General features: G+C 38.1%; 1 protein-coding gene across 1 annotated transcript in view; it reads left to right on the top strand.

Moving 5' to 3' along the window:
- Window positions 1-27,741, top strand: part of GABRA3 (gamma-aminobutyric acid type A receptor subunit alpha3) — a 236,603-nt gene that overhangs the window by 103,168 nt on the left and 105,694 nt on the right. The window contains exons 2-3 of the mRNA XM_061136473.1: window positions 2,873-3,038; window positions 14,845-14,966. Coding sequence (XP_060992456.1) covers window positions 2,899-3,038; window positions 14,845-14,966 — 262 coding nt within the window. The 5' untranslated portion in view covers window positions 2,873-2,898. The remainder of the gene's footprint in view (window positions 1-2,872; window positions 3,039-14,844; window positions 14,967-27,741) is intronic.

The following is a 27,741-nucleotide window of genomic DNA, read 5'->3' as shown; positions in this document are numbered from 1 at the left end:
TGGTATCTTTGCTCATGCGGCATGGCCACCTTCTCTGAAATCCAGGATTGTTACTCAGATACTTATGTTTTTTGAGTATGCATCATAGTTCTGTCCTATATTCCGTGGATGATTTCTACAATTTGGACTTCATATCCTTTACCAACTCTCTTTCTTCCTGTAGAGTATTTATTAATCATGATTATCTGAGCATTAATCTTTCTCATGTGATTTTCAAACTTTGGGTTCTATGAAAGTTTGAACATATGTCAGAGTTATTGCCCATACTACAGGTGTTTCTCTTGCCTTAGAGTTGTCTCTTTATGCACCATATTTTCTTCCTCATATGCTATGGTTTTCTTAATTGTGCTGTTTTTGTTGATTTTTGTAAAATAGCCGTCAACTCTTATACAGCTCATGAATCATGATCATCACAGCACTTATTAGGTTGAGCATTAGAAATTGCTGTTTTATGAAAGAAAAATTGTCAAATATTGGCACATTTATATGATGCAACTTAATACTGTGACTATTTCTATATATGCTGTGGACATTTTCCCATGTCAGAAATCTGTCTTGCATATCATAGTATTCTATGCCTGTACCAGATTTAAGAAGACAATCTAAAACAGAACCTGAGTGAGTGAGTGAAAGTTGCTCAGTCATGTCTCACTCTTTGTGATCCCATGGACTGTAGCCTGTCAGGCTCCTCTGTCCATGGAATTCTCCAGGCCAGAATACTGGAGTGGGTACCTGACCCCTTCTCCAGGGGATCTTCCCAACCTAGGGTTCGAACTCAGGTCTCCTGCATTGCAAGAAGATTCTTTAACAGCTGAGCCACCAGGGAAGCCCCAATATAGAACCTAGTGGCTGCTTTGGGGCAAGGAGGGGAAGGATCAATTTAGAAAGACTTTTTTTCTTCATCTTCTCATCAGTCAGAATAGTTCTTCAGCATGTATCTGTTTTACATATTAGTCTCTTGTATAAGCTTTCCTTGGGAAAAATGTTCCATGTCCTCTATACCTTCTGAAAATTAAACCACCTCTATGAGTATGAAAAAATAGTATGGTGCTGGGTCAGAATTAGATCTTCTTCAGGTGGTCAATGTCTCAGATTCTAAAAGGCCATAAGGGTACAAGCAAGTGCCTCTACACTGTTTTCTTAACCCCATATCCTGGGTAAACCTCCACCAAGCCAGAGTTCATAAAACAGCCTTGCATATAGACAACTCTAAATCACGTAATCAGTATAGTCTGCTGACCATGGAGGGACTTCTGTACCAGGAGACTAGGCTTGGATTTCTTCTTTATGTTGTGGCCCTATTTTTGGACTGGCTGTGCCCTCAAATATCGCTTTATGGGAAAACATCATGTCTCATCATTCAGCAGTTTCTCAATCTGATTCAGAGGAAGAAACAGTCCCTCTACTCCAGGCCTTTTGATATTTTCAAAAACCGTCTAACCATATCAAGATGAGAATCAATCCCAAAAATTCTATAAAGAGATTCCAGGTCTTAAGATTTTCTACAATATTACACAAATACTCATGAAAAGACATTTGTGATAGTAAGAAATCAAACATGATTGGAGGGAAATAAAGTGAAAATGAGAGGTTATTTTAGGATCTTGGAGTATAAGAGGTAACTGAGGCTGAGAGAAGTTCTGTGACTCACCTAGTTAGAGGAAGACAGGGAAAAAGATGAAATTGTAGTCTAAGACTTCTGATTACTGATTCAGAGTCTTTTTTTTCCCTTTATTTTTTTTCATTTATTTTCATTAGTTGAAGGCTAATTATTTTACAATATTGTAGTGTTTTTTGCCATACATTGACATGAATCAGCCATGGATTTACATGTATTCCCCATCCCGATCCCCCTTCCTACCTTGCTCCCCATCTCATCCCTCTGGGTCTTCCCAGTGCACCAGCCCTGAGCACTTGTCTCATGCATCCAACCTGGGCTGGTGATCTGTTTCACCCTTGATAGTATACTTGTTTCAATGCTATTCTCTCAGAACATCCCACCCTCACCTTCTCCCACAGAGTCCAAAAGTCTGTTCTACACATCTGTGTCTCTTTTTCTGTTTTGCATATAGGGTTATCCTTAACATCTTTCTAAATTCCATATATATGCATTAGTATACTGTTTTGGTGTTTATCTTTCTGGCTTACTTCACTCTGTATAATGGGCTCCAGTTTCATCCATCTCATTAGAACTGATTCAAATGTATTGTTTTTAATGGCTGAGTAATATTCCATTGTGTATACGTACCATAGCTTCCTTATCCATTCGTCTGCTGATGGGCATCTAGGTTGCTTCCATGTCCTGACTATTATAAACAGTGCTGTGATGAACATTGGGGTGCACGTGTCTCTTTCAGGTCTGGTTTCCTTGGTGTGTATGCCCAGGAGTGGGATTGCTGGGTCACATGGCAGTTCTATTTCCAGTTTTTTTTTTTCAGGAATCTCTACACTGTTCTCCATAGTGGCTGTACTAGTTTGCATTCCCACCAACAGTGTAAGAGGGTTCCCTTTTCTCCACACCCTCTCCAGCATTTATTAATTGTAGACTTTTGGATAGCAGCCATCCTGACTGGCGTGAAATGGTACCTCATTGTGGTTTTTATTTGCATTTCTCTGATAATGAGTGATGTTGAGCAGTCTTTACACTACCTTCTATTGGATGGGCCCTGGTAAAATCAAAAGAAAGGTATGCCAGAAGTGAATTTTGGTGGCGTTGGTGAATTGGGGGAGACCTGTCACAGTAAGCATTTAGTAACTGTATATTATGAAAATTAAATGGCTCTGAGTTGAATGAAATCTTTTTTTCATCTCTTCTTTCTCCTTCCCTTTGTCTTCTATTCCTTTCCTCCTCCTCTGAATATGGAACTCACAGATCTCTCCAAGTTGGTGCCTAAGAAGATGATAATCACACAAATGAGTCAGTTCTACATGGCTGGCCTTGGGCTTCTCTTCCTGATTAATATTCTCCCTGGAACAACTGGCCAAGTGGAATCAAGGCGACAAGAACCTGGAGACTTTGTGAAGCAGGATATTGGCGGGTAAGTGTCCTTAACTCCCAGAACAAAAGAAGACTGTGATAAATTATTGACTTTGGTCAAAGTTTTTTTTTTTAAATTTAAGTATGGTTTAGTTACAATATTGTGTTAGTTTTAGGTATAGAGCAAAGTGATTCAGTTATATAAATATTCTTTTTTTCAGATTATTTTCTATTATAGATTGTTACAAGATATTGAATATTGTTCCCTGTGATATACCAATAAATTCTTGTCACTGTGTACCTGTTAATCCAATGGTCTTTTATACCTCCCCCATCCCTTTCCCCTTTGGTAACCTTCAGTTTGTTTTCTGTCTGTGTGAGTTTGTTTCTCTTGTGTATAGAGATTCATTTTATTTTTCAGATTCCACTTATAAGTGATACATAACATTTGTCTTTCTCTGACTTATTGTACTTAGTATGATATTCTCTAGATCCATTCACATTGCTGCAAGTGACAATATTTTGTTCTTTTTATGGCTTAGTAATATTCCACTGTGTATACATACCACCTCTTTTTTTTTTATTTAATTCTTTATTGCAGTATAATTGCTTTACAGTGTTGTGTTGGTTTCTGCATACAGCAACATGAATCAGCCATAAGTGTGTGTGTGTGTGTGTGTGTGTGTGTGTATATATATATCTCCTCACCCTTTTGAATCTCCCTCCCACTCCCCCCACATCTCACCCCTCCAGGTCATCACAGTCACTGAACTGAGCTTGCTGTGTTACAGCAGGTTCCCACTTGCTATCTCCTTGCCGCGTGGTAGTGTATTATATGTGCCAATCCCAATCTCCCAATTTATCCCAGCCTCCCCTTCACCACCTATGTCCACAAGTCCATTCTCTATGTCTGTGTCTCTATTTCTGCTCTGCAAATAGGTTCATCTGGGCCATTTTTCCAGATTCCATATATATGCATTAGTATACAATATTTGTTTTTCACTTTCTGACTTACTTCAGTTTGCATAACAGGCTCTAGGTTCGTTCACCTCAGTTTAAGTGACATTCATTGCTGTTATGGCTGAGTAGTATTCAATTATCTTAGTGTACTCTAAGTCTTTCTATCTTCTATCAGCATTTTCAATGATAATCTCTGGGGCTGAGGGCTATAGAACTAGACAAATATGTCCTTAGAAACTTAACCCACAAGGCCCTTTTTACTCTTTATTCCAGTGTAGAAGAAAAAAAAAGGACTAATTCTATCTTATTAACTTCTCATGTATCTGATTTCATTGGGCATGATAGATGTTCTAAATAAGATGGAAGTTCTAGATAAATGAATCTTACCTCTTCAAATGTTAAAGGCTTTTTAATTTTAACTCTGAGAATAAAGTTCTCTAAAAGATATATTACATGTTATCTAATAATACTAAAGAAGGATTTTGAACAGAGTAGTCCTTCTTCATGGTGACTTTCTGATCATCATAAAGAGCATTCATTATGTTTATTCTAGATCTGCTGTTTTCTTTTTGTGTCTCCATACTCAGTGTTAGTTGTCACCTCTCCTGTTTATATTGGTTTGCTTATATCCTGTTGGTGCTTTGCAAGCCAGATGATTGAGCCTTTTGAAAACTATATTAAAGAGAATGCCAAGACATCCTGCTTGGAAAAGTAGAGACAAGTGCTTGTATTTAATACAGAGATATTAAAAACTTTTGGGGGGACTTTACTTTCTTCCATGTCCAATACAATTCATGCTTTGGAGGAGATAAAACTACTAAAAGTCTGGCTCTGAATATTAGTATTGGCATTATATTTGTATTTGCTGTAAATATAGAAACCAATACAACATTAAAATGTATATGCTGGAGGGATGGGATGGGGAGAGAGGTGGGAGGAGGGTTCAGGATGGGGAACACATGTAAATCCATGGCTGATTCATGTCAATGTATGGGAAAAACCACTACCATATTGTAAAGTAATTAGCCTCCAACTAATAAAAATAAATGAAAAAAAAGAGAAAAAATAATATATATGCTGGTAGCTCTGATACTTAACAGCTGCTACTTTTTGTTTGCTTGTTTTCATACATTCTTAATGATGTTTCTGTGTGTTGAATAAAATCCATTTGCTGCATTATTTTATCCACCTTTAGTGGATTATTCAATTAAATCACATGGTTGGCTACTCAAGCAGCTTCAAAAATCAACAGTGGTTTATTAACCAATACTTTGTTTAAATCATGTTCTAAATGCAATGGCTCTCTGTAGACTTAAGCAAGGAAACAGGTTGCACACTTGGAGAATTTGATTTAGTAATTTGGGGGTAGTGCCTAAAAATCTGCATTCTATCAAGTACCTACATGATTCTGATGTAAGGAACGTTTGGACAATACTCTGGGGACACAGTCTGTGTTTTCAAAGAGCTTATAGTATAGTTAGGAATATGGGGTTCAGAAATTTTGGAATAGCAGACATGGGAAAACCCATTATTCTGTGCATGACAAAATTGGCTTCCAACAAAGGACATTTACTTTTCTAAGAATTTACAGAAAATTAATAGTAGAGATAGGTCTAAAACACCAGTCTCTGATTCCTAGTCCCATATTTTTAAAGAAAAGCTGCAAGGAACAATTTCAGCTTCCTGTAATATATTTCTTACACTCCTGTTTCCTGGCTCAGTATTTTGACCATTAACAACTGAGAACTGTATGTGTGAAAAGTGTTAGGTTGGACCATTATGAAAATATCATTACTCTGGGTCAAAATTGTTGAATATAAGCAACTTAATGATGGGTCAAGCTAAGTAGCAAGTAAATGCCAAATGGATCTTCTATCCCAGTCTGTATATCGAGATTGCAGGGAGAAATATCAATAACCTCAGATATGCAGATGACACCGCTCTAATGACAGAAAGCAAAGAGGAATTAAAGAGCCTCTTGATGAAGGTGAAAGAGGAGAGTGAAAAAGCTGGCTTAAAACTCAACATTCAAAAAATGAAGATTATGGCATCTGGTCCCATTACGTCATGGCAAATAGAAGGGGAAACAATGGAAGCAGTGACAGACTTTGTTTTTTGGGGTTCCAGAATCACTGTGGACAGTGACTGCTGCCATGAAATTAAAAGGCCCTTGCTCTTTGGAAGAAAAGAAATGAAAAACCTAGATAGTATGTTAAAAAGCAGAGACATTACTCTGCCGACAAAGGTCCGTATAGTCAAAGCTGTGGTTTTTCCAGTAGTCATGTATGGATGTGAGAGCTGGACAATAAAAAAGGTTGAGCACCAAAGAATTGATGCCTTTGAACTGTGGTGCTGGAGAAGGCTCTTGGGAGTCCCTTGGACAGCAAAGAGATCAAACCAGTGAATCCTTAAGGAAATCAACCCTGAATATTCATTGTAAGGGCTGATGCTGAAGCTCCAATACTTTGGCCACCTGATGTGAAGAACTGACTCATTGGAAAAGACCCTGATGCTGGGAAAGATTGAAAGCAGGAGGAGAAGGGGGCGACAGATGGTTGGATGGCATCACCGACTCAATGGACATGAGTTTGAGCAAGCTCTGGGAGATAGTGAAGGACAGGGAAGCCCGGTGTGCTGCAGTCCATAGAATCACAAAGAGTCAGACATGACTGAACAACAACTATCCTGGTCTGACTGTAATTTGTTGAAACCTGAGATGTGTATCAGTCAGGATCCCAAAGAAAACAGATGGGGAATTTCAATTAAGACTATTTGAGGAGAGTACGTTTGCAAAGGGACTAATTGTAAAGGTATGATCTGGGTATAGGTACACTCCAGGGACTAGAGCAAGAACCTAAGGCCAGCAGCAGGTATGTCATATAAAACAAGTCTTTTTAAGAGTGCAGAGATCTTTAGTGGAGGAGCTTTCACAGAGAGAGAGTTAAGAGATTACATACCCACACTTTCCCCTTCTTCTTCCCTCTGGCTTCTGCCTACTTGAAGCCAGAGGCTGTGGCAGCCCTGCTGATATAGTTCATATAAGTTATCCTTATAAGAAAGCGAACAGGTTGAACACAAGTATATAATATATCTGGAAGAAGGAATGATAGACACTGGGCACAAGGCCTTGCTAAGTCACCTCAGTCATGTCTGACTCTCTGTGACCCCATCCCTGGGACTCTCCAGGCAAGAACACTGGAGTGGGTTGCCATTTCCTTCTCCAGTGCATAAAAGTGAAAAGTGAAAGCGAAGTCGCTCAGTTGTGTCCGACTCTTCGCATCCCCATGGACTGCAGCCTACCAGGCTTCTCTGTCCATGGGGTTTTCCAGGCAAGAGCACAAGGCCTTACATGACACCAAATCACCACTTTTTCTGCATCAAGATTCCATAGTAGTGGCAGTGGTGGGCAGATATTGTGAATTTAAGAGGAAATGGTTGAATTAATTATCTCCTTGTCATATTCATAGCCTGACTTGGTGCCACTGTTCCAAAGGTTCTCCTGAGTGTCTGCTTTCATCATGAAATATATTTTCTTGGTTCTCTTAACCTCAGAATAAACTGGCACCTGTGGCTACACATGTATTGGGTTGGCCAAAAAGTTCGTTTGGGTTTTTCCATATCATCTTACAAAAAAAATCCCGAATGAACTTTTTGGCCAACCCAATAAATACTAAGTTACTAAGAGAAACATGAAGGATTTGGTTTTTATTTTACTTTAACTCAGTGAAAAATGCGAAAAGGTAGGGCACATGTTGAGTGGGTGTGTCTCAAGCTAATTTTGATTGAACTGCAAGTATGTAAAGTCCAGTCTCTTCTGTGTGTATATAATCTCTATTATGGAATCGATACATTAATACTCCTACCATTCAATCTCCAAATCTTAAAATTTAAGAGCCAGATGTGGGACCTGAGAAGCCGTAAGTCCTAAGCTCTTATCCTGACCAAGAATCCTTCTTGCATTATGCTTTATGATCCAGTAGTAAACTGCATTACTACCATGGGCATATAGGTCTAGGGATGGGAAAGTGCTTCCTATGTTGAACCACATATAAATCCACCTTCCTCTAATGCCTACCTGTTTTAGGCTCCTGTGACACTTCCTTCCTATTTCACACTTCCTTCCTCTCAGAGCTACTCCATGCTATCTTGTCAAGGATAACTCTCATCACTTTCAACTTGTCTCCTCACATGATACAGTTTTCCAGACATTGCTTAAAACTTGGTACTCTCCTTTGCTCTCTAGATTTTTTGAAACTTAGTTCAGTACTTTATTTTTAGTTTTCATATTCTATCATGTTACTTTAGAGCTTATACTTAAATAACTCTTACTATGTGCCAAGCACTATTCTAAGTGCTTTACATATGTTAATTCATATAATCCTTATAACAGATCTGCTAACTAGGTGCTGCTATTATTCCTGTTTCAGAGATAAAATAGAAGTCAAGTAACTTGCCAAAGCTCACACAGTTTAAAAGTGGCAGAGCCAGAACAGAAACCCGGTCTGGCTTCAGAGTACATGCTATTAATTGCTACAATGTATTGCTTTTCATGTGTTTGGTCACCTTTAAGTAAAAATTAGGAACATGTCCATATATTTTGTGTACATGAACATTTACTTAGGTATAGTAACCCCCCCACCCTCTGAATATTTAATATCTCAGCCACATGACTGCCTGGCCAGTGCTACAATGGGGCAAGTGTAATTTTCTTATAGGACCTCGAGAAATAAGAAGTATCATTTTCCATTTTGAAGTAGAAACATAGAATTTGTAACACAGGACAGAGCTGGACATTTGAAGCCAGGCTCAAGAATACCTGGTAAGTGATGCTCTGACTTCCTATTGTATCATGTCAGGAGGCAACAGTGTCTCAGTATTACTGATGGTAAAATGTGATCTCTTGGTTAAGATGATGACTCTCAGGACTCTCCACTCCAAGGATACTAGCCACTGGGATTGACTGAGAGATCTGAGCTCATGACCAGCTCATTGCTTTGGTCGTGGCCATGGATGTGGGATAGAGAGTAAATAATAATAGTGGAGAAGAGAATATTCCTAGTACTGTAGTTTCCCTTCATTTGTATCTTAATTCTTTTCTCCACATAGGCAGTGTCATAAATGGTTCTCAGGCTGGCCTATGAAAGTCTGCTTAATGAGAAATGTTGCTAAAATAGTGCTCATGCATTGACAATTACAATCATTCAGGCAAATTATGAGAAATAAGGACTTGTGTAGCCTTGCCTGAAAGACTAACTACCTTTTATGGCATCATTTCAAAGGAAGAATGGACCTTTATTTCTTTGCAAATTTAGAATACAACCCATTTTGTGTTGAGGTATGTCTGCTTACATTCACATATGAAATCATATCTCTAAGGTATGGTACCTTGGTATTTAATCATTCAGAACATACAGTAGTCAGATCTTCCTGTGTGTTTCTGTGAAGCCGTGGCTTTTAGTTACTAAGAAGGTAGGGAGGACTTGGTTTTAATTTTACTTTAATTCAGCGAAGAGTGTGAACAGGCAGAGGACATAGTGAATGTGTGTGTCTTAAAATAATACTTCTTTAGTTTCAGAACAAATCTATGGGTGCCATTTAAGAAAAGGACAGCTGTCTGAGATGGATTGTGCATATTCTAGCCAAAAATACATTTATTCTTTTTTCTTAAGTGGCTTCTGTAAAAATATTAGAATGTATGTTACTGAGTTCCGAGTATGTAGCTGGTATCCCTAGTGCTGAATTTTTAGCTTGACCCTTCCACTTATCAGAATGACTGGACCTGGAAAATAGAAACATGAGGGGTATGGGGAAATGGTAAATAATCTGATATGGCTATCGTTTCTGGTCAGAAAAAGTACTAGAATTTGCAGCTGTAAAAGCATATGGGAGGGATGGGGTGGGGAGGGAGGCGGGAGGGGGGATCGGGATGGGGAACACATGTAAATCCATGGCTGATTCATGTCAATGTATGGCAAAAACCACTACAATATTGTAAAGTAATTAGCCTCCAACTAATAAAAATAAATGAAAAAAAAAAGTATATGGGGAATGGAATGCAGAGTCACAGAAAACCACATGATCTGAACAGGAATTTTTAAAACATACTTTTTTAAAAAATTGAGATATAATTGACACATATTAATAGCATTGTGTAAATTTAAGGTGTAAAGTGTTATATTTTGATACATTTATATATATTGCAATATGATATAGTAGAGTTAGCTTATGTCTCTATCATGTCACATAGTTTCTTAGTAACTTTGAAGTTTATAATATAATATTGTTGACTATAGTCACTGTGTTGTATCTCACACCCCCAGAACTTATCTACTACTTGTAAGTTTGTAGCCTTAAACGACATCTCCCCAGTTCCTTACCACCCCCCAATCTCTGGTAACCACCATTCTAGTGTCTATTTGCACAAGTTAATTTTTTTTTAGTTCCACATAGAAATGATATCACACAGTGAAAAAGGTGGCTTAAAACTCAACATTCAGAAAACTAAGATCATGGCATCTGGTCCCCTCACTTCATGGAAAATAGATGTGGAAACAAAGGAAACAGTGACAGACTTTATTTTTGGGGGCTCCAAAATCACTGCAGATGGTGACTGCAGCCATGAAAGTAAAAGGTCCTTGCTCCTTGGAAGACAAGTTATGATCAACCTAGACAGCGTATTAAAAAGCAGAGACATTATTTTGCCAACAAAGGTCCGTCTAGTCAAAGCTATGGTTTTTCCAGTAGTCATGTTTGGATGTGAGAGTTGGACTATAAAGAAAACTGAGCACTGAAGAATTGATGCTTTGTGGTGTTGGAGAAGACTCTTGAGAGTCCCTTGGACAGCAAGGAGATCCAACCAGTCCATCCTAAAGGAAATCAGTCCTGAACATTCATTGGAAGGACTGATGCTGAAGCTGAAACTCTAATACTTTGGCCACCTGATGTGAAGAACTGACTCACTGGAAAAGACCCTGATGCTGGGAAAGATTGAAGGCAGGAGGAGAAGGGGATGACAGAGGATGAGATGGTTGGATGGCATCACTGACTCAATGGGCATGAGTTTGAGCAAGTTGTGGGAGATGGTGAAGGACAGGGAAGTGTGGTGTGCTGCAGTCCATGGGGTCGCAAAGAGTTGGACACGGCTGAGCAACTGAACTGAGCTAGGAGAGTTAATCCTCATTGTCCACTGAGTTGGACAATAATAGCTGTAGCAATTTACACTCTCACTAACAGTGCATGAAAGTTCCCGTTTCTTCACATCCTTGCCAACATTTGTTGTCTCTTGTCTTTTTGATAAAAAGTCATTCTAAAAGGCGAGTTGATATTTTATTGTGGTTTTGATTTGCTTTTATCTGATGATTATTGATGTTGAACAACAATAATTGTTGGCCATTTGTTTGTGTCTTCTTTGGAAAAATGCCTACTCAGTTTCTTTGACGATTTTGTAATTGGATTTTTTTTCCTTTTGCTATTGAGTTGTATGAGTTCCTTATATATTATAGAATCCAATATATATTATATTTCTTTATATATTATGAATATATCTTGTTAATATTACTTTTGCATAGTAAGTTTGAATTTTTTTTTATCTTTAAAATCTGTTCTCCCCCAGGAGATATACAGTATTAGAAAAAGATGCCAACCTTTTAATGAAGTAAATTTCTCCTGTCTTTGGGTTGTTTGATGAACTGCATCAGCAACTCCACATCTGTGACTCTTCTGCTTCCCCCTGACATAAGCACATTAAGGTGCTTCCTCAATGTGGTTGAACTGATATTATTTACTTATCCTGAGCTTAATCGCTCAGTGAGCTTTTCCCATAGCATAAAAGTGCATGTCTTTCACAGGTGTCCAGAGAAGGCAATGGCACCCCACTCCAGTGTTCTTGCCTGGAAAATCCCATGGACGGAGGAGCCTGATAGGCTGCAGTCCATGGGGTCGTGAAGAGTTGGACACGACTGAGTGACTTCACTTTCACTTTTCACTTTTCACTTTCATGCATTGGAGAAGGAAATGGCAACCCACTCCAGTGTTCTTAGAATCCCAAGGACGGGGGAGCCTGGTGGGCTGCCGTCTATGGGGTCGCACAGAATCAGACACAACTGAAGTGACTTAGCAGCAGCAGCATTGCATTTTCAGGAGTTTGGGGAAAAATGAATGATCATTCTCAATGTATGTTGAGTTTTACCATTTACAAAGTAATTTTATGTTTATTATTTTCTTTACTTATTTCTTCCAAAAGCATTATAAATTAGGGACCTATCCCTATTTTGCATGCAAGGAAATAGTTCACATGATCGGGTAGTGGGAGTCAGAACTAAAACTCTGTTCATCTGACCCTAGTTCTTTGTATTTACCACTTTTCCATTTTTAGGACTCGATAAATGACTAAACTTGCCTAACCTATAGATAATGTATTAGTAACATCATTTTCTTTTTTAATGATGCATTATTAATATATTTTGTCCAGCCAGTAATGATAAATAGAAGGCAAAGCAAGCATGGTTATTGCATCAGTCTCATCAACGTAATATGCATATGGCTTTAAACAATCCCTTTCTTTTGTTGGTGTCTCAGGCCATCCATCTGTAAAGTGAAGGGAAATACTTACATGATCTCTAAAGTCCTCCATAATCCTGACATACCATAATGCTTTTTGTTCCTCCAAACTATTTTGAATGGGTACAAACTATAGCAGCTTCAGCTTGTTGCAGTTCAGTTATTGAAAAAGAGAGAGTTCTAACTTGGGTTCTAAATTAAACCAGCTTCCAGCTGCCCATGCAATAATTTAGAGCACATTGGGAGAAAATTTTATTAGTAATCAAGTCAAGTAATACAAATCATAGAGCAATCTATTGAAAATTGTTTTTGGAATGACATTAAGCATTGATTTTTGACTTAAAAGTTTAAAAGTTATTAGTGACTAATGCTGCTAACAAATCAAAACAGAGTCAGCAGGGGGTAGAAATGCATCGTCAAGGAACTTATTATTTCAGTAAAAGAGGTAGCACAGTATATGGGCCTTATATTCAAGAATTCTGGACCGAAATTAAAAATTATGTTCAGGGGCTTTACAATTCCCATATATAGATCCACCTGGAGTAGGTAATCTCTGAAGCCCTTTATAGCTTGTCTATGACACTCTGATGATTCTGCTTTTTATCCCCCTCCAGTAATCCAAAAAATGGCTTTTCATTCAATTCCTAGACCTGTTTCCCAGGAATCAAATTAGGCTAACCAGGGTCAAGATTCCCCGCAGTGAGAGTTAAGGGAAAATGAGAAAGAGGTTTTCACAAAATCAATTAAGCTCCCACAGCCTCTCTCCCCACAGCCCATGCAAGATGAATTCAGAATATTGGAGACTAAGCCAAATGTGAGCTGAGACCTGACAGGGTGTCTGTATTTATCTCCTCAACATATTGATGTCAGTTTGTTAGCTCTGCACTATGGTTTCCTTCTTTTATCCCCTTCCAAATAAGGTGTCTGTATCATTTCTGGCACTCTTTTCACTAAAACAGCCAATCATCTCTAGTCTCACTGGTTTCCAGTGCCTCTTGGCCAAAGCTTTCCTTATGGCTTTGGCAGATGAGGGTGCTTATATTTTGTCATTATTTATATTTGAATAATGTATTTGAGCCCATGGCGTCGCAAAGGGTTGGAGACGACTGAGTGACTTCACTTCACTTCAGTGTATTTGAGTGCATAAACTACTATCTTAAAGAAGACAAAACAAATTTTGAATACATTTAGATATTAAACATTAAATCTGGAAATTTTAATATATTATTTAATATTAATACAACATATCTGTGAAGTTATTTTAATTTTCAAAATGAGAAAGCTGTTACAAGAGGTGTTATGTGACTTGCTTATGGTCACTCAACTAATAAATTCAAATTCTTGTCTCCAGTCTAGTTAAACCTAATTCCCCTTTTCATTCCACGTGTATCTATTTTTTATCATTTGATTCTCTCAGCACACCTGTAAGCAAGGGAGAGATTACTTGCCTTATTTTACCTTCTTTTTTCCTGCTCTGCTTTTTTCTATAGGCACATAGTTGATGCTCGTTAAAGATGCATTGAATGATTACATGAATTGAATTAGGTTTATGAATTAAGGAAATTGGTGTTCAAAATGGCTTTTGACAGCTTACCAGCTAGCTGGCAGTGTAGAGTGAGAACTAGTCAGTTTAGATGTTCCTACTATTCCATGTGCTTCCCTAGTGGCTCAGATGTTAAAGAGTATACCTGCAATGCGGGAGACCCAGGTTTGATCCCTGGGTTGGGAAGATACCCTGGAGTAGGAAATGGCAACCCACTCCAGTATTCTTGCCTGGAGAATTCCATGAACAGAGGAGCCTGGGGTGCTACAGTCCATGGGATCACAAAAAAGTCGAACATGACTGAGCGAGTAACACATGCATACATACTATTCTGTAGATTTTTGTCTCTAAAGAAGACATATTGACTGCCTCTCAAGATTCCTCTCAACTGTTATGCTATGTCTTTTATTGTTCTGATTAACTAGATGCTAGGAATAGTTATTATATATCTATTAATGGCCACCTTCTGGATCCAAAGTAAGAATGGGTAAAACCAAGACCTACCGTCTTTGTTTTGGGGCCCTCTTGTTCATGAAATAAATTTTGATAAATGAACTTTATGCCAGGTATTATTCCCACAGACATCCTGTCTAAGATTTCTACTGGTTTTTCTTTACCACTGGGTTAGGGATGGACCATATGTTTGCTAAAGCTCATGCCAAAGTACTTGCTGGTTTGAGAGGTTCAAAGCCATTTACTGGCCAAATCTACTGATTGATATTTTCTTGAATTAAAGTGTTTAGACATGTAAGTATTTGCTATTAAGAACTATTGTTTTGTGTCTCATTTTCTTCCACTGCCTCAGACTCTCTCCAAAGCATGCTCCAGATATTCCTGATGACAGCACCGACAACATCACTATCTTCACCAGAATCTTGGATCGTCTTCTGGATGGCTATGACAACCGGCTGCGACCTGGGCTTGGAGGTCAGTTATTGTTTTAAGATCTTCTTGGGTATTGTCTTCTAAAAAGAGTCTAAAGGTACCTTTAATAGTGTATTGATCAATGAGGTTAGTATCAAGTTGAGTTTCTTCCCTCTAAGTACTGGAAAAGTGTCCTAATCCTTCATTTCAATGGTTAGTCTCTCTGGTCTGGTTTTGGAAGGTTCTGAATTTCACTTAAGTAAATGCATATAGGGTCTTAAACCACAACATTTGGCCACAATCATTTCTGGTAATAAAATAGCAATCCCTGCCTGGATGGCAGATGTATCTCAGGAACAGCTGGGAAACATGTCTTTGTTCTAAAATCCCTGAACACATATCAGCCTGATATTCAGAAGAGGAGAAATATGATGGCTAGATGGGATCTCATAAGGAAGTAAACATATTACAATACTTTATGGGCCATATTGAAAGGGCAAGTATGCAAATGTATATACATTTAAAATTTTTCCTGAATCATTTGAAAATTAGGTGCAGATGTTATAACCCTTTATCCATAATTACTTTAGTGTGTATTTTCTTAGAACATAAAAGTTATTTTATAAAATTATAATGAAATTATAAATTCAAAAATATAACCTGACATAATACTATTTTCTAATCTATAGTCCATATTCAATTTTTGCCAGTCATCTACATTTATTATATGACAGTATTATAAGAAAGCTCTTTCCTTCTCTTTAGTTAATTAGGCAACTATCAGCATGAACAAATGGATTCTTATTTTATTCAATGAATTGTAATCCATTAATTTTATTATTTGTTATTATCTATATTGATTAGAATTATTGCTCATAATTTCCCATATTTGCTTAGTAAGAGCCTCTTCAAGCTGATTTTTGATATATTTTCATTGTTGAGCACTTTTTGGCTTTATGGCATAACCATATTCCATACTTGTACGCGCCCTTATTCAGCCTTACAGTCAATCATTTTTTCCAAGAAGAAATGGGATCTTTCTGTGTGGGAAATTATATTTAAAATCCAACTTCTATGTGCCAAATATTTTCATTGCTATTGGGTTTCTTTGTTTCTAAGATCTTTCAGTGGACAGAATTAAGAAAATAGAAAATAATATATATGTATATACACACACACACACACACACACACATATATATACACACATCTGTATATATGCATATTTATACATATACACATAGGAGCTTCCCTTGTAGCTCAGTCAGTAAAGAATCTGCCTGCAATGCAGGAGACCCCTGTTCAATTCCTGGGTTGGGAAGATCCCTTAAAGGGGGAAATGGCAACCCACTCTAGTATTCTTGCCTGGAGAATCCCGTGGACAGAGGAGCCTGGCAGTCTACAGTCCATGGTGTCGCAAGAGTCAGACACGACTTAGCAACTAAACCACCACATATAGACATAATGTAGATATATATGTGTATATGCATGTGTAATGGGTTTATACTGATACCACTAATTCCAGTCTAAGTATTCCTCATTGACTTACTAATTTGCTTAATTATGCAATATACATAAAATAGTGTTGGAATCACTATACCTATACCACTGTAATAAACACACTTATTAAGTAAAGTTAAAGATAAATTTTTATGGTCTTTTTTTGGGTGTTGTTTATTTTAGATGAAGGCTATATGGCTCTTGCTTTGGTATAAATAATAGATTGGAGCAGGGCAGTATTGGAGGAAGAAAGGACTAGCCACACATTGATTTGTTATCCAGAAGGAAGGTGGTGACTGTGGGAATGTAAGAATTTGGTGACTGATTAAATTATGGGATTAGGGAAAAAAGGAGGAGAAAATGATAGCAGACAAAATTCCCCTGTGAAGCTGTCAGGTTTTATAATTTTTTCTGGAAGTTTTTGATTACTAATTCAACTTCAGTACTAGTGATCAGTCTATTCAGATTGTCAGTTTCTTCCTGATTCAGTCTTGTAAGATTGTATGTTCCTAGAAATTTATGCTTTTCTTATGAGTTGTCTAATTACGTGGTATATGACTGTTTCATAGTATTCTGTTATGATTTTTTGTGTCTTTGAGATGTAACGTGCAATTGCTACTCTTTCATTTCTAGCTTTGTTCAATTGAGTCCTTTCTCTGTTTTTCTTAATGAGCCTAATTAAAGGCATATCAATTTTATTTTTCAAAATAACAGCTCTTGGTTTCATTGATCTTTTCTTTTTAGTCTCTCTTTAGTTTATTTTCATTCTGATCTTTATTATTTCTTTCCTTTTGCTGACTTTGGGCTTTATTCTTCCTTTTACAATTACTTTCTATTGTAGGTTGCATTGTTTGATTTTTTTCTTCTTTCTTGTGGTAGGCCTGTATTGCTATAAATTTCCCTCTTAGATCTGCTTTTGGTGTGTTCCATAGATTTTGGAGTGATTTGTTTTTATTTTTACTTTTATCAAAGTATTTTCTCATTTCCTCTTTTTTTTCTCATTTATTTTTATTAGTTGGAGGCTAATTACTTTACAATATTGTAGTGGTTTTTGTCATACATTGACATGAATCAGCCATGGATTTACATGTATTCCCCATCCCGATCCCTCCCCCCACCTCCCTCTCTACCCGATCCCTTTGGGTCTTCCCAGTTTCCTCTTTGATTTCTCTATTGACTGATCAGTTTTTGAGTAGCATGTTGTTTAGTGTCTACATGTTTGTGTTTTCCACATTTTTTTCCTGTATTTGATTTCTATTGTGGTCTATTTGATACCATTGTAGTCAGAAAAAAAAAATGCTTGATATAGTTTCTATCCTCTTACATTTGTTGAGACTTGTTTTGTGGCATGTGATCTATCCTGGTAATATTCCCATTAATTGAAATAATATTCTGCTATTTTTAGATGGAAAGTCCTGTATATATCTAAGTCCAGCTGGATTAATATGTCATTTAAGGCAACTGTTTCCTTATTGATTTTCTGTCCATATGATCAGTCCATTGATGTAAATGGGGTGTTACTGTTATTGTATTATTGTCAATTTCTCCCTTTATATCACTTAATATTTGGTTTATATATTTACTTGCTCCTATATTAGGTGAATATATGTTAGCAAATATTACATTCTCTTTTTTAGTGACACGTTTATCATTATATTATGCCCTTCTTTGTGTTTTGTTATAGACTTTGTTTTAAATCTACTTTGTCTAATATTAGTATTGTTACCCTAGATTTCTTTGTGTCTCCATTTGCATGCAATATAACTTTGTGTCCCCTTTAAGTCTCTATTTGTCTTTACCACTACAGTGTGTCTCTTATAGGCAGCAAATAGATGGGTCTTGCCTTTATGTCCAGTTGGCCACACTATGTCTTTGATTGGAGCGTTTAGTCCATTGACATTTAAAGTGTATATATATATATATGTCCATTGACATTTAAAGTGTATATATATATATATACATATATATATATATACTTATTGCTATTTGGTTACTTATATGCTATTTGTTACATAAGTAACATAAATAAAATTTTAGTTTATTTTCTTGTGGTTTGTTGATTTTCTTTAGTGGTTTGTTTATGTTCCTTTCTTTCTAGTTTTTGTGAATCTATAGGTTTTTAATTTGTGGTTAAGGTAGAGTTTATATATGTTGACTTATATCTACATATTTTAAACTGAAAATCATTTAAGTTCAAACACATTCTGAAAATCTATATTTTTTACTTCCATATTTTATGCTTTTGATGTTATATTTTACATCTTCATATTTTTCACTTAGCTTCTTTTTTGTAATTATATTCAATTTTACAATTTTTGGCTTTTAATCTTCATACTAGCTTATTTAAATGGTTGATCAATAATCTTTACTATGTATTTGCCGTTAGTGTTGTGGTTTTCTTTCCTGTAAATTCTTACTTCTTGTAGCTTTACTTTTCTCATTTAAAGAATAGCTTTTAACATTTCTTTTAATGTCAGTTTTTCTTTAAGAAGTTTAAATATATCATAACTCTGCCTTCTGGTCTATAAAATTTCTGTAGAAAAATTAGCTGATAACCTTATGGAGATTCAGTTGTACGTGACTCTTTGTTTTCCTCTTGCTGCCTTTAAAATTTTCTTTTTATATTCAACTTTTTGCCATTTTGATTATGATATGTCTTTTGTGTGTCTTGGGTCCTTCTTGTTTGGGACTCTGTGCATCCTTTACCTGGATATTTATTTCCTCTTCAGGTTAGAGAAATTTTCAGTCATAATTTCACTAAATACATTTTCTACCCTTATATCTCTCTCTCTTCTTCTTCTGGGAACCCTATAATGTACATGTTAGTATGCTTAATGTTGTCCCAGAGATCCCTTAAGCAATCCTCATAATTTTTTTTTTCTTTTTGCTGGTCTGGTTAGGTGATTTCCACTATTCTACCTTCAAGGTCAATTATGCTCTCTTCTGCATCACCTAAGCTGCTGTTAATTCTTTCTAGTGTGTTTTCCCCTTTCAGTTATTGTATTATTCAGCTCTGATTGGTTCTTTTTAATATTTCTGGTCTTTGATGAAATTCTCACTCAAGTTCAGTTAGCATTCTTATTACTATTGGTTTGAATTGTATCAGATAAATTATTTATCTCTGTTTCATTAGGGTTTTTTCAGGGGTTTTATGATATTCTTTCATTTGAAACATACTCCACTATCTTGTTTTGTTTAACTTTCTCTGTTTGTCTTTATGAAATTAGGTAAAATAGTTACCTATCCTGGCCTTGAATATGTATCCTTGTGTGGGAGCATCCTTTGTAGTCTGTGTATGATCAGTGGCTTTGGTGTGAAAGGTGGACATGTGGTGGGCACAGGCTGCATCTTCCTTTGGTGTGATCTATCAGCTACAGTCTCTGTGGAAGGTAAGACTGGATTTGGAGTGCCTGGAGCCAGAGCTGGATTTGAACTGGGGATTCTCCTAGGCTCAATGGTGGGAGTGGGGCTGGGGCTCAAGAGGCTGGAGCATGAACTCTGAGAGAGTTGGGCTTCTCCCAAATGTGATAGCAGTCTCTGTCTTTATTGAGGGTATGGCCAGGATATGAGGACTTAAGCCTGCACTTCTGAATTCATTCCACTTGTTCTGCAGTGTGTGCACCTTGCTTAGAGGCTGGATTGAGCTAGGAAATGTTGTAGCTCCACTTCTGAGCTGCCTCCACTTCTTTCCCAGTGTGTTCATACACATGTGTGTAGGGAGTGGTGGTCTCTACCAAGACCAGAGGCAGAGTCAAGAACTGAACTGGCTCTGTTCCCTACTGGTGCCCGCATGTGTACACACACATGCACATACACACACACTGGCAATGGATGTCTACCTTACCCAGAGGCGGGGCTGAGGCCTTAGCTGGCTCTGTTCCCTCTAAGCGTGCATGTTCATAGGCAATGACCATCTCTGCCTTAGCGAGGAGCAGTGCCGGAACAGGATGGGTTGGAGCAGGAGCCTGGTGCAGTCTGGGGTGTGTGCTGGGGCAGTCATGGCTGGTCAGCCAGAGAGCAATTCAGTTTTCAGTCTGATGTGTCTGTGCTAGAACTGGGAGCAAGCAAGTTGGTTGCATGTGCTCCTCACAAGTGGAGTCTTGGGTTTCCTACCGTCCTCTAATAAGCCACACTGTTTACCAAACCAGCTAAGTGGGCTCTTTTTCCCAGTGTTTGTCCTCAGGATTGAGGTGCCTAATATGTGGCTTGAACCTCTTGCTCTCCAGGGAGAATACTCAAGCCTGTGATTCCCCCCTGCTCTTTGGGGTCACCCATTCAGGGTGCAGGACCCAACCAACTTGCTTCTTTTCCCTACGTACCAGACTTGAGTATAGTTCTTTCTTTACAGCCTTGCTTGTAGAAGAGCCATTCTTCTAGTCTTGAACTCATTCTATGTGAGAGTTGCTCTATATGTGGTTTTGATACATATCTGAGGGGAGCTGAGTTCAGGGTCTTCCTACTCCACCATCTTGATCCCCTAGCAAATCCATCTTTAAACTCGACTTTACAATAATAGCTCTTGTAATAGCTTTTGTTTCTGTAAATAAATATCTTTTATAGTCTTTTAATGGATCTGAGACCTACCTGTTACCACAGATTAGCTACTAGTATAGAACCTTCCTGCTCTACCTCTTCTCTCGACCATTTTCTTCCTGGGATCCTATTAGCATGGAGAAGTAGATAGCTACCAACCAGTGTTAAAGAAGGCATGGGGCTAGATAGTAGGAATATATTCAAGGTCAGGACTGCAGAGATTTAATTCATTGTCTGACTTCCGCACCAATTTATTACATAACATCCAAAAAGTGCCTTGTCTTATAGCACAGCATTTTTCAAACTCACCACTTGAAAAAAAAAACTAATTAAAATAATACATAAATAATTTAAAGTTCACTTTTAAATAGCCATAACAATGTTTCCATGTCATGGTGGTCATTTAGTACCTCCGGACAGTCACCACTATCTCTGAAAACATGACAGGATGGAAGAACTACAGGAGGTATTTAGGGTAGACCATGGGAAGAACTTGGAGTATCAAGATATTCTTCTTTATGCCCCTCTAATGAGACTATATAGACATCAGTTCAGTTCAGTTCAGTTCAGTTCAGTCGCTCAGTCGTGTCCGACTCTTTGCGACCCCATGAATCGCAGCACGCCAGGCCTCCCTGTCCATCACCAACTCCCGGAGTTTACTCAAACTCATGTCCATCAAGTCGGTGATGCCATCCAGCCATCTCATCCTCTGTTGTCCCCTTCTTCTCCTGCCCCCAATCCCAGCATTAATTAATTAGTCAAGCTCTGGAGAGATTTCCCAGTGGAATTTTTTGCCAGACCTTCCTTGCTTTCTCTCACTGGAATCCTTTGGCTTTAGCTACAAGTAGTCAGCAATGTGGAAGCCTTCACAAGTGAATAGTGCTAGCTACAGACTGGGCAATAATGTGGTCCTATGCTTTGTCTCCTTTGTTCTTCCTCTTCCCTAGCAAGTTACTTGAAGGCATAAACCATGTCCTATTAATTGCTCTCTTCCCTTGGCGTGCTCAGCACAGAGCTTTGCCCATAGAAGAAGTATAGGAAAACTGTGAGTGGAATATAATTGACAGGTTCTCCTTGTGATCCCTTACGCCTTGATTTTTGTCTCTGCTTTCTTTTCTGCTGATTCATATCTTTTGGTTTGGGCACAAAGTTATTGTACAAATAATTATTTTCTTTTGTGGCATCAACTTCTCATTTTGCTTCATTTACCAAGAGTTGTAAACCAGCTTCTAGTACCTGACCCCTTGTTGTTTTCTGTCTTGAACACTTCATCATTTCACTGTGTGAACTGTGGAGGAATACCTGCTTTTCACTAGTTCCTAGTCACCGTGCTCAACTTTCTTCAAGAGCTCCGTATACACATTGTGATCTCTCACTGCTTTTGTCTGATCTCCTGTTTGTGCTAGTGTCTTTCATTTGAATATCATCTTTTGATTTTGTGCTTAACTCTTTTGCCTTCTTTCTCTTCTTTTAGTCATTAATCTCTTTGTTCCCTGCCTTGAGTGCTTAGCACTCATAATAGAGGCCTATGTCTTAGTCTAGTAGAAAAACCATCAACAGTTTAGGAGCCCAGCAATGGCTTTATTCATATGATATCCTTAGTCTAGCATGCACTCATAACTCTACCATTTAGGGTCTTGTTCTTTCTTCAAAACCTAAATACCCTTTCCAGCATGCAGTCTTCAAGCCTAGGCTAGGAGACCTAAATTTACAATTTTATTTTGGCTCATTCTAGATGAGTGACATTAGAAAAGTCACTTGACCTCTCTAAGCCATCATGTCATACCTTTGGCTACAAAATAAAGGTAACCAGCACACATTATAGGAAACTTGACTCCTTCTAAATCCAATCCAGTAACAAATTCTGCCATCAAAACACCCCAAAATTTGACCAGTTCCCATCACCTCTATAGCTACGAGCTTGGTGTGGACCACCCTTATCTCTCACCTAAATTATTATATTGGCTTCTTCTTGCTTGGATGGCACCTGCTCAATGAGGCCTTTTTGGCAATTGTATTTAAAATTTACATCCAAATTGCAGCTTTATTTTCCCTATAGCATCTATTACATTACCATAGTTTACAAGTATTTTTATCTGCTTCCCCCACCCCTGAATATAAGTTTTAGGAGTGTGGGGATTTTTTGATGCTGATTTGTTGCTAAATTGCCAGTTACTGTTTAGTCCATAGTAAGTCCTCAGTATTTGCTTAATTAATGAATATTTGCCTTCCAGGTTTATTGTAAGAATCAAGTGAAATAAGATATACAAAAGTATTCTATAAAATCTAACACCATAAATATGTTATCATTTTTATTGTTTCTGTCAGTTGGAATTGACCACTGCTTATCTAAACCTCATGTCTTTAGTAGGATCTCTGTAGCATTTACTTCTTTGCCTTTGGCAGGGGGTTAGTTATTTAGGTGCTTGTATCATGGTTTTTGTCTGTCTGGAAAAAGCGAGGGCTCAGTGTCTCAAACTCAGGCTGGAATTCTTGGTGTTAAAGCTAGGTGGTGAATGATTAACTTGCAGGCTGAAGAATGTGCAGATGAGAAATATCTGAAAGAAAATACTCAGGAGTGAAATTGGAAGAGAGAACCCAAGTAGACAATCCAACTGGTGTAGAGACTATGCCAAGAGTAATAAACCAGTTACCAGGCAACAGTATGGAAGTTATAATAGGAGTGCAAGAAAAGTTGATTTGCTGGGTGAGAAAAGAAAGAAAAGTAGAATATACAACTTGGAGAGTTTTTTGAGGCATTGTTGCAAAACTACATAGATATATTACCTTTGGCCTTGCCTATGAGAGCTATTCACAATTTTTTTTTCAGTTTATTTTTATTAGTTGGAGGCTAATTACTTTACAATATTGTAGTGGTTTTTGTCATACATTTACATGAATCAGCCATGGATTTACATGTGTTCCCCATCCCGATCCCCCCTCCCACCTCCCTCTCTACCCGATCCCTCTGGGTCTTCCTAGTGCACCAGGCCCACAGTTTTGAGCTGGTTCAGACACCACCTTTCTGTAACCCTTGCCATATGTGGAATAAGACCAGTGTTTCACCAGAGACACTAAGTGGAAGGCTTGAACAGCCTTTGGAACATTCTGAAGGTGGGAGACATACCACTATGATGGCTTTTTTGGATGTATTCTCCTGAACCAGGTATCAGAGTGGGCCAAGGTATTGTGTGTTTAACAACTCTTTAAAAAAAAATACTCCACTTTTCTCGATTATCCCAATTGATTGCCAAGAAAGAGATAGAATCTAGCAGAAAACAATGAAGTGTGGAAATGTCTATAAGCCATCTGTAGAGTCAAAAGGCAAATAGATTGATGATTACTATAATCTTGAAAGACACAGGGGGAGTTAATGGTCATCTAGCTTTGAATACTGAGCTGAAATTTAGGCTGGTAATTCATATCTGTTGAAAGAAGGATCAAGTGTCATCTTGTTTCCTCTCAAGGTCTAGTATTGGTCAATATGCTTTGGTCAATATACTCTTCATCCTAATCCCTAGTCCAGGAGACATAATGAAGGTTCTTCTGGGAAACCTGGTTTGTTCAGAGAATGATCACCTACCAGAATGCCCCACTCATGGTAGTCGTTGAGAGGAAAGTTACTGTTTTTATGGAAAGGGGTCTTTTGCCTGGAAGACTGCTGCAATGTAAATTGATCTGTGGCAATATCACTGGGACGTATAAAAAGTGCTGAAATGTTCAAAGACCCAGCTAATACACTCAAAACTCAGAGGTGGGGTGTGGACAGAAATCAGGTAGTTTGGTTGTCCATGGAGGTAGAAGAGAACTTTGGCAAACAGGCTAAGAGTAAGCAGCAATGAGTGATGTCTTAACCTATTGGAATAAGAGATTAAATCCAATAATTCTCAGGGGATATTGAGGGTTAGAGAAGGTTGCAATAATCTCTCAGGCCACAGATAGTGATATAACATAAGGTGATTTTTCTGATTTGGGGACACCAAAAGTCCCTCCCTGAGAGCCCTACTAGATGTTATAAATGAGATTTGACTCAATAGAATGGTATTGTGTGTGAAATGCCTAGATATAGGCTTCCTCTTTTAGAATGTACATTGTTTGGCAGTTTTGCATACTGTGTTTCCAGGTACATACTGTGTTTCCAGGTATTGTCTCTTATGTAAACCTGAATATTCAGGTGATTCCACTGTGCATTGCTATGCATCCTGTGCATGCTAGACTACTTTAAGTAGACATGAAGGGTTAAAACCAAATTTTCTATGACTACATAACAATCTGTCTCATCATCTTCAACATTCCAGGAGAGGATGTCATGGTGGTTGTCAGTGGAGAAAACTGAATTAAACCATCCATCAACAGTATTGATCAAACCCAAGAATTGCTGAGTGTATTTAATTGAATGTGGATGGAAAGCTCTCAGTTCACAATTACTGACACCTTGTTCAACATCATGCAGAAACTGTGATAGATAAAATGTGACTCAGAAATTCCATCACAGGACTAACAGATATGTATTACTTCTGGTTGGCCCAGAGAAAATGCTGATATGAGTAGTTAAAAATAATTTAAACCAGGTATCCAAGGGATTTTGTTTGGAATGACAGACAGGAAGCTGTTCAAATGTACTGTTGCATCTAGAAGCACTTTTTAAATAAAAAAATAGGGCATTTATCAAGACTAGAAAACAGCTGGGGTGTTACACAGATTGTTATTAGCATATTCCTCTTGAAAATCTATTGGGAAGACTGTCTGCTAATATCACTTTTCCTCATGCATAAGATGGCAAGTGCATTGAGGTCCAATTTGGTCCAGGACAGTTTACTGTGGGGTTTCTATAGGAGATGAGATTCCTGCGGCGTTAGCAGAAGTGGAGTTACCTGTGTATTAAGAATGGAGCCACCTACCAGGGAGGTACAAGGATATTGAACCCTGAGTCATAGATTGGGATATAGATCACTGGGGAGACTCTTGATTTTGAGAGTGAAGAAGTATATTTGCTTGGCAGAAAGTTGAACTTAGAATGCCAAACTACTGCTAAGTCTTATTTATGATGAGAATGGCAAAGTGAAAGGTAAGGAAAGTCAGGAAGCAGGTTTTCTGCCTTCAAATCTTTTAACACCTCTTTTTAATGTTATATTAATCTAGAATCCTTTGCAGTAGGATAATAGGCAGAGCTGGCCTAGCATGGGAACTTTAGCAGCAGAAGCCCAAAGTGAAGTAAAGCCAAATATGTCTTCCAGCCCTGCAGCCAGAAAAGGCCAGGACCAATAATAAATGTAGACATCGAATGACAAATAATAGCAGTCTCCCAGCATTATTATTGTTTTATTTTGTCATTTCCTCATCCTCTAGTGGGGATGGCTATCAGCAGTGTCTACTAGGAGGTAGCCTTAGATCAGCCGGGGATCAGGGACAAGGTTTAGTCAAGGAAGTTGGTGTCCCTGAGTCTCCCATTGATTTTGTTGTTGCTGTTCAATCACTAAGTTGTGTCCGACTCTGAAACTCCATGGACTGCAGCATGCCAGGCTTCCCTGTCCTTCACTATCTCCAGGAATTTGCTCAGATTCATGTACTTTGAGTCAGTGGCCCCCTTCTCCTCCTGCCCTCAATCTTTCCCAGCCTCAGGGTCTTTTCCAGTGAGTCAGCTCTTTGCATCAGGTGGCCAAAGTATTAGAGCTTTAGCTTCAGCATCAGTCCTTCCAATGAATATTCAGGAATGATTTCCTTTAGGATGGACTGGTTTGATCTCCTTGCAGTCCAAGGGACTCTCAAGAGTCTTCCCCAACACCACAGTTCAAAAGCATCAATTATTCAGTGCTCAGCTCTCTTTGTAATCCAACTCTCATATCCGTACATGACTACTGGAAAAACCATAGCTTTGACTATATGGATCTTTGTCAGCAAAGTGATGTCTCTCTCTCTTTTTTTTTATACACTGTCTAGGTTTGTCATAGCTTTTCTTCCAAGGAGCCAACGTCTTTTAATTTTATGATTGCAGCACCATCTGCAGTAATTTTAGAGCCCAAGAAAATAAAATAAATAAAATCTGTCACTGTTTCCATTGTTTCCCCATCTATTTGCCATGAAGTGATGGGATCAGATGCCATGATCTTAGTTTTTTGAATGTTGAGTTTTAAGTCAGCTATCTCACTTTCCTCTTTCACCTTCATCAAGAGGCTCTTTAGCTCCTCTTCACTTTCTGCCATAAGGGTGGTGTCATCTGCATATCTGAGGTTATTGATATTTCTCTTGGCAATCTTGATTCCAGCTTGTGCTTCATCCAGCCTGGCATTTTGCATGATGTACTCTGCATATAAGTTACACAAGCAGGATGACAATATACAGCCTGGCCTGTTGATTTTACCTGACTCAAAACTCTGTACTCAAGATCCTTTACTATGGGTGCCCTTTTACAACTTCCAAGTACTTTTTCACATCTAGCGTCTGTTATTTAATTCTCACAGTGGAATTGTGAAGGCAGAGACAGATACTGATATCCCCATTTCACAGTGTAGAAACTAAGACTAGAATGATTAAGGTAACTTAGTCAATAAACAGTAGATCCGGGGCCCAGTCTCAAGGGTACTGGTTCTAAGTACAGGGCTCTTTGTTTCTCATCACTGCTGTGTTTGAAAGAAAGAGTGTAACAGGGTAAAAATGAACAGCACATCCTCACAGCCCCAGTCTGAATCTGTGAGTGTCAGGGTTTGGTGGGAGATAGTATGTTTAGTAGAATAGAAACTTACATTACCATATGTAAGATCAATAGCCAATGGGAATTTGCTGTGTGTCTCAGGGAACTCAAACAG

This window comes from Dama dama, chromosome X (genome assembly GCF_033118175.1).
Source record: "Dama dama isolate Ldn47 chromosome X, ASM3311817v1, whole genome shotgun sequence".
Classification (NCBI taxonomy): domain Eukaryota; kingdom Metazoa; phylum Chordata; class Mammalia; order Artiodactyla; family Cervidae; genus Dama; species Dama dama.
Note: the sequence above shows the minus strand (reverse complement) of the source record. Positions and strands in the feature narration are given on the sequence as shown.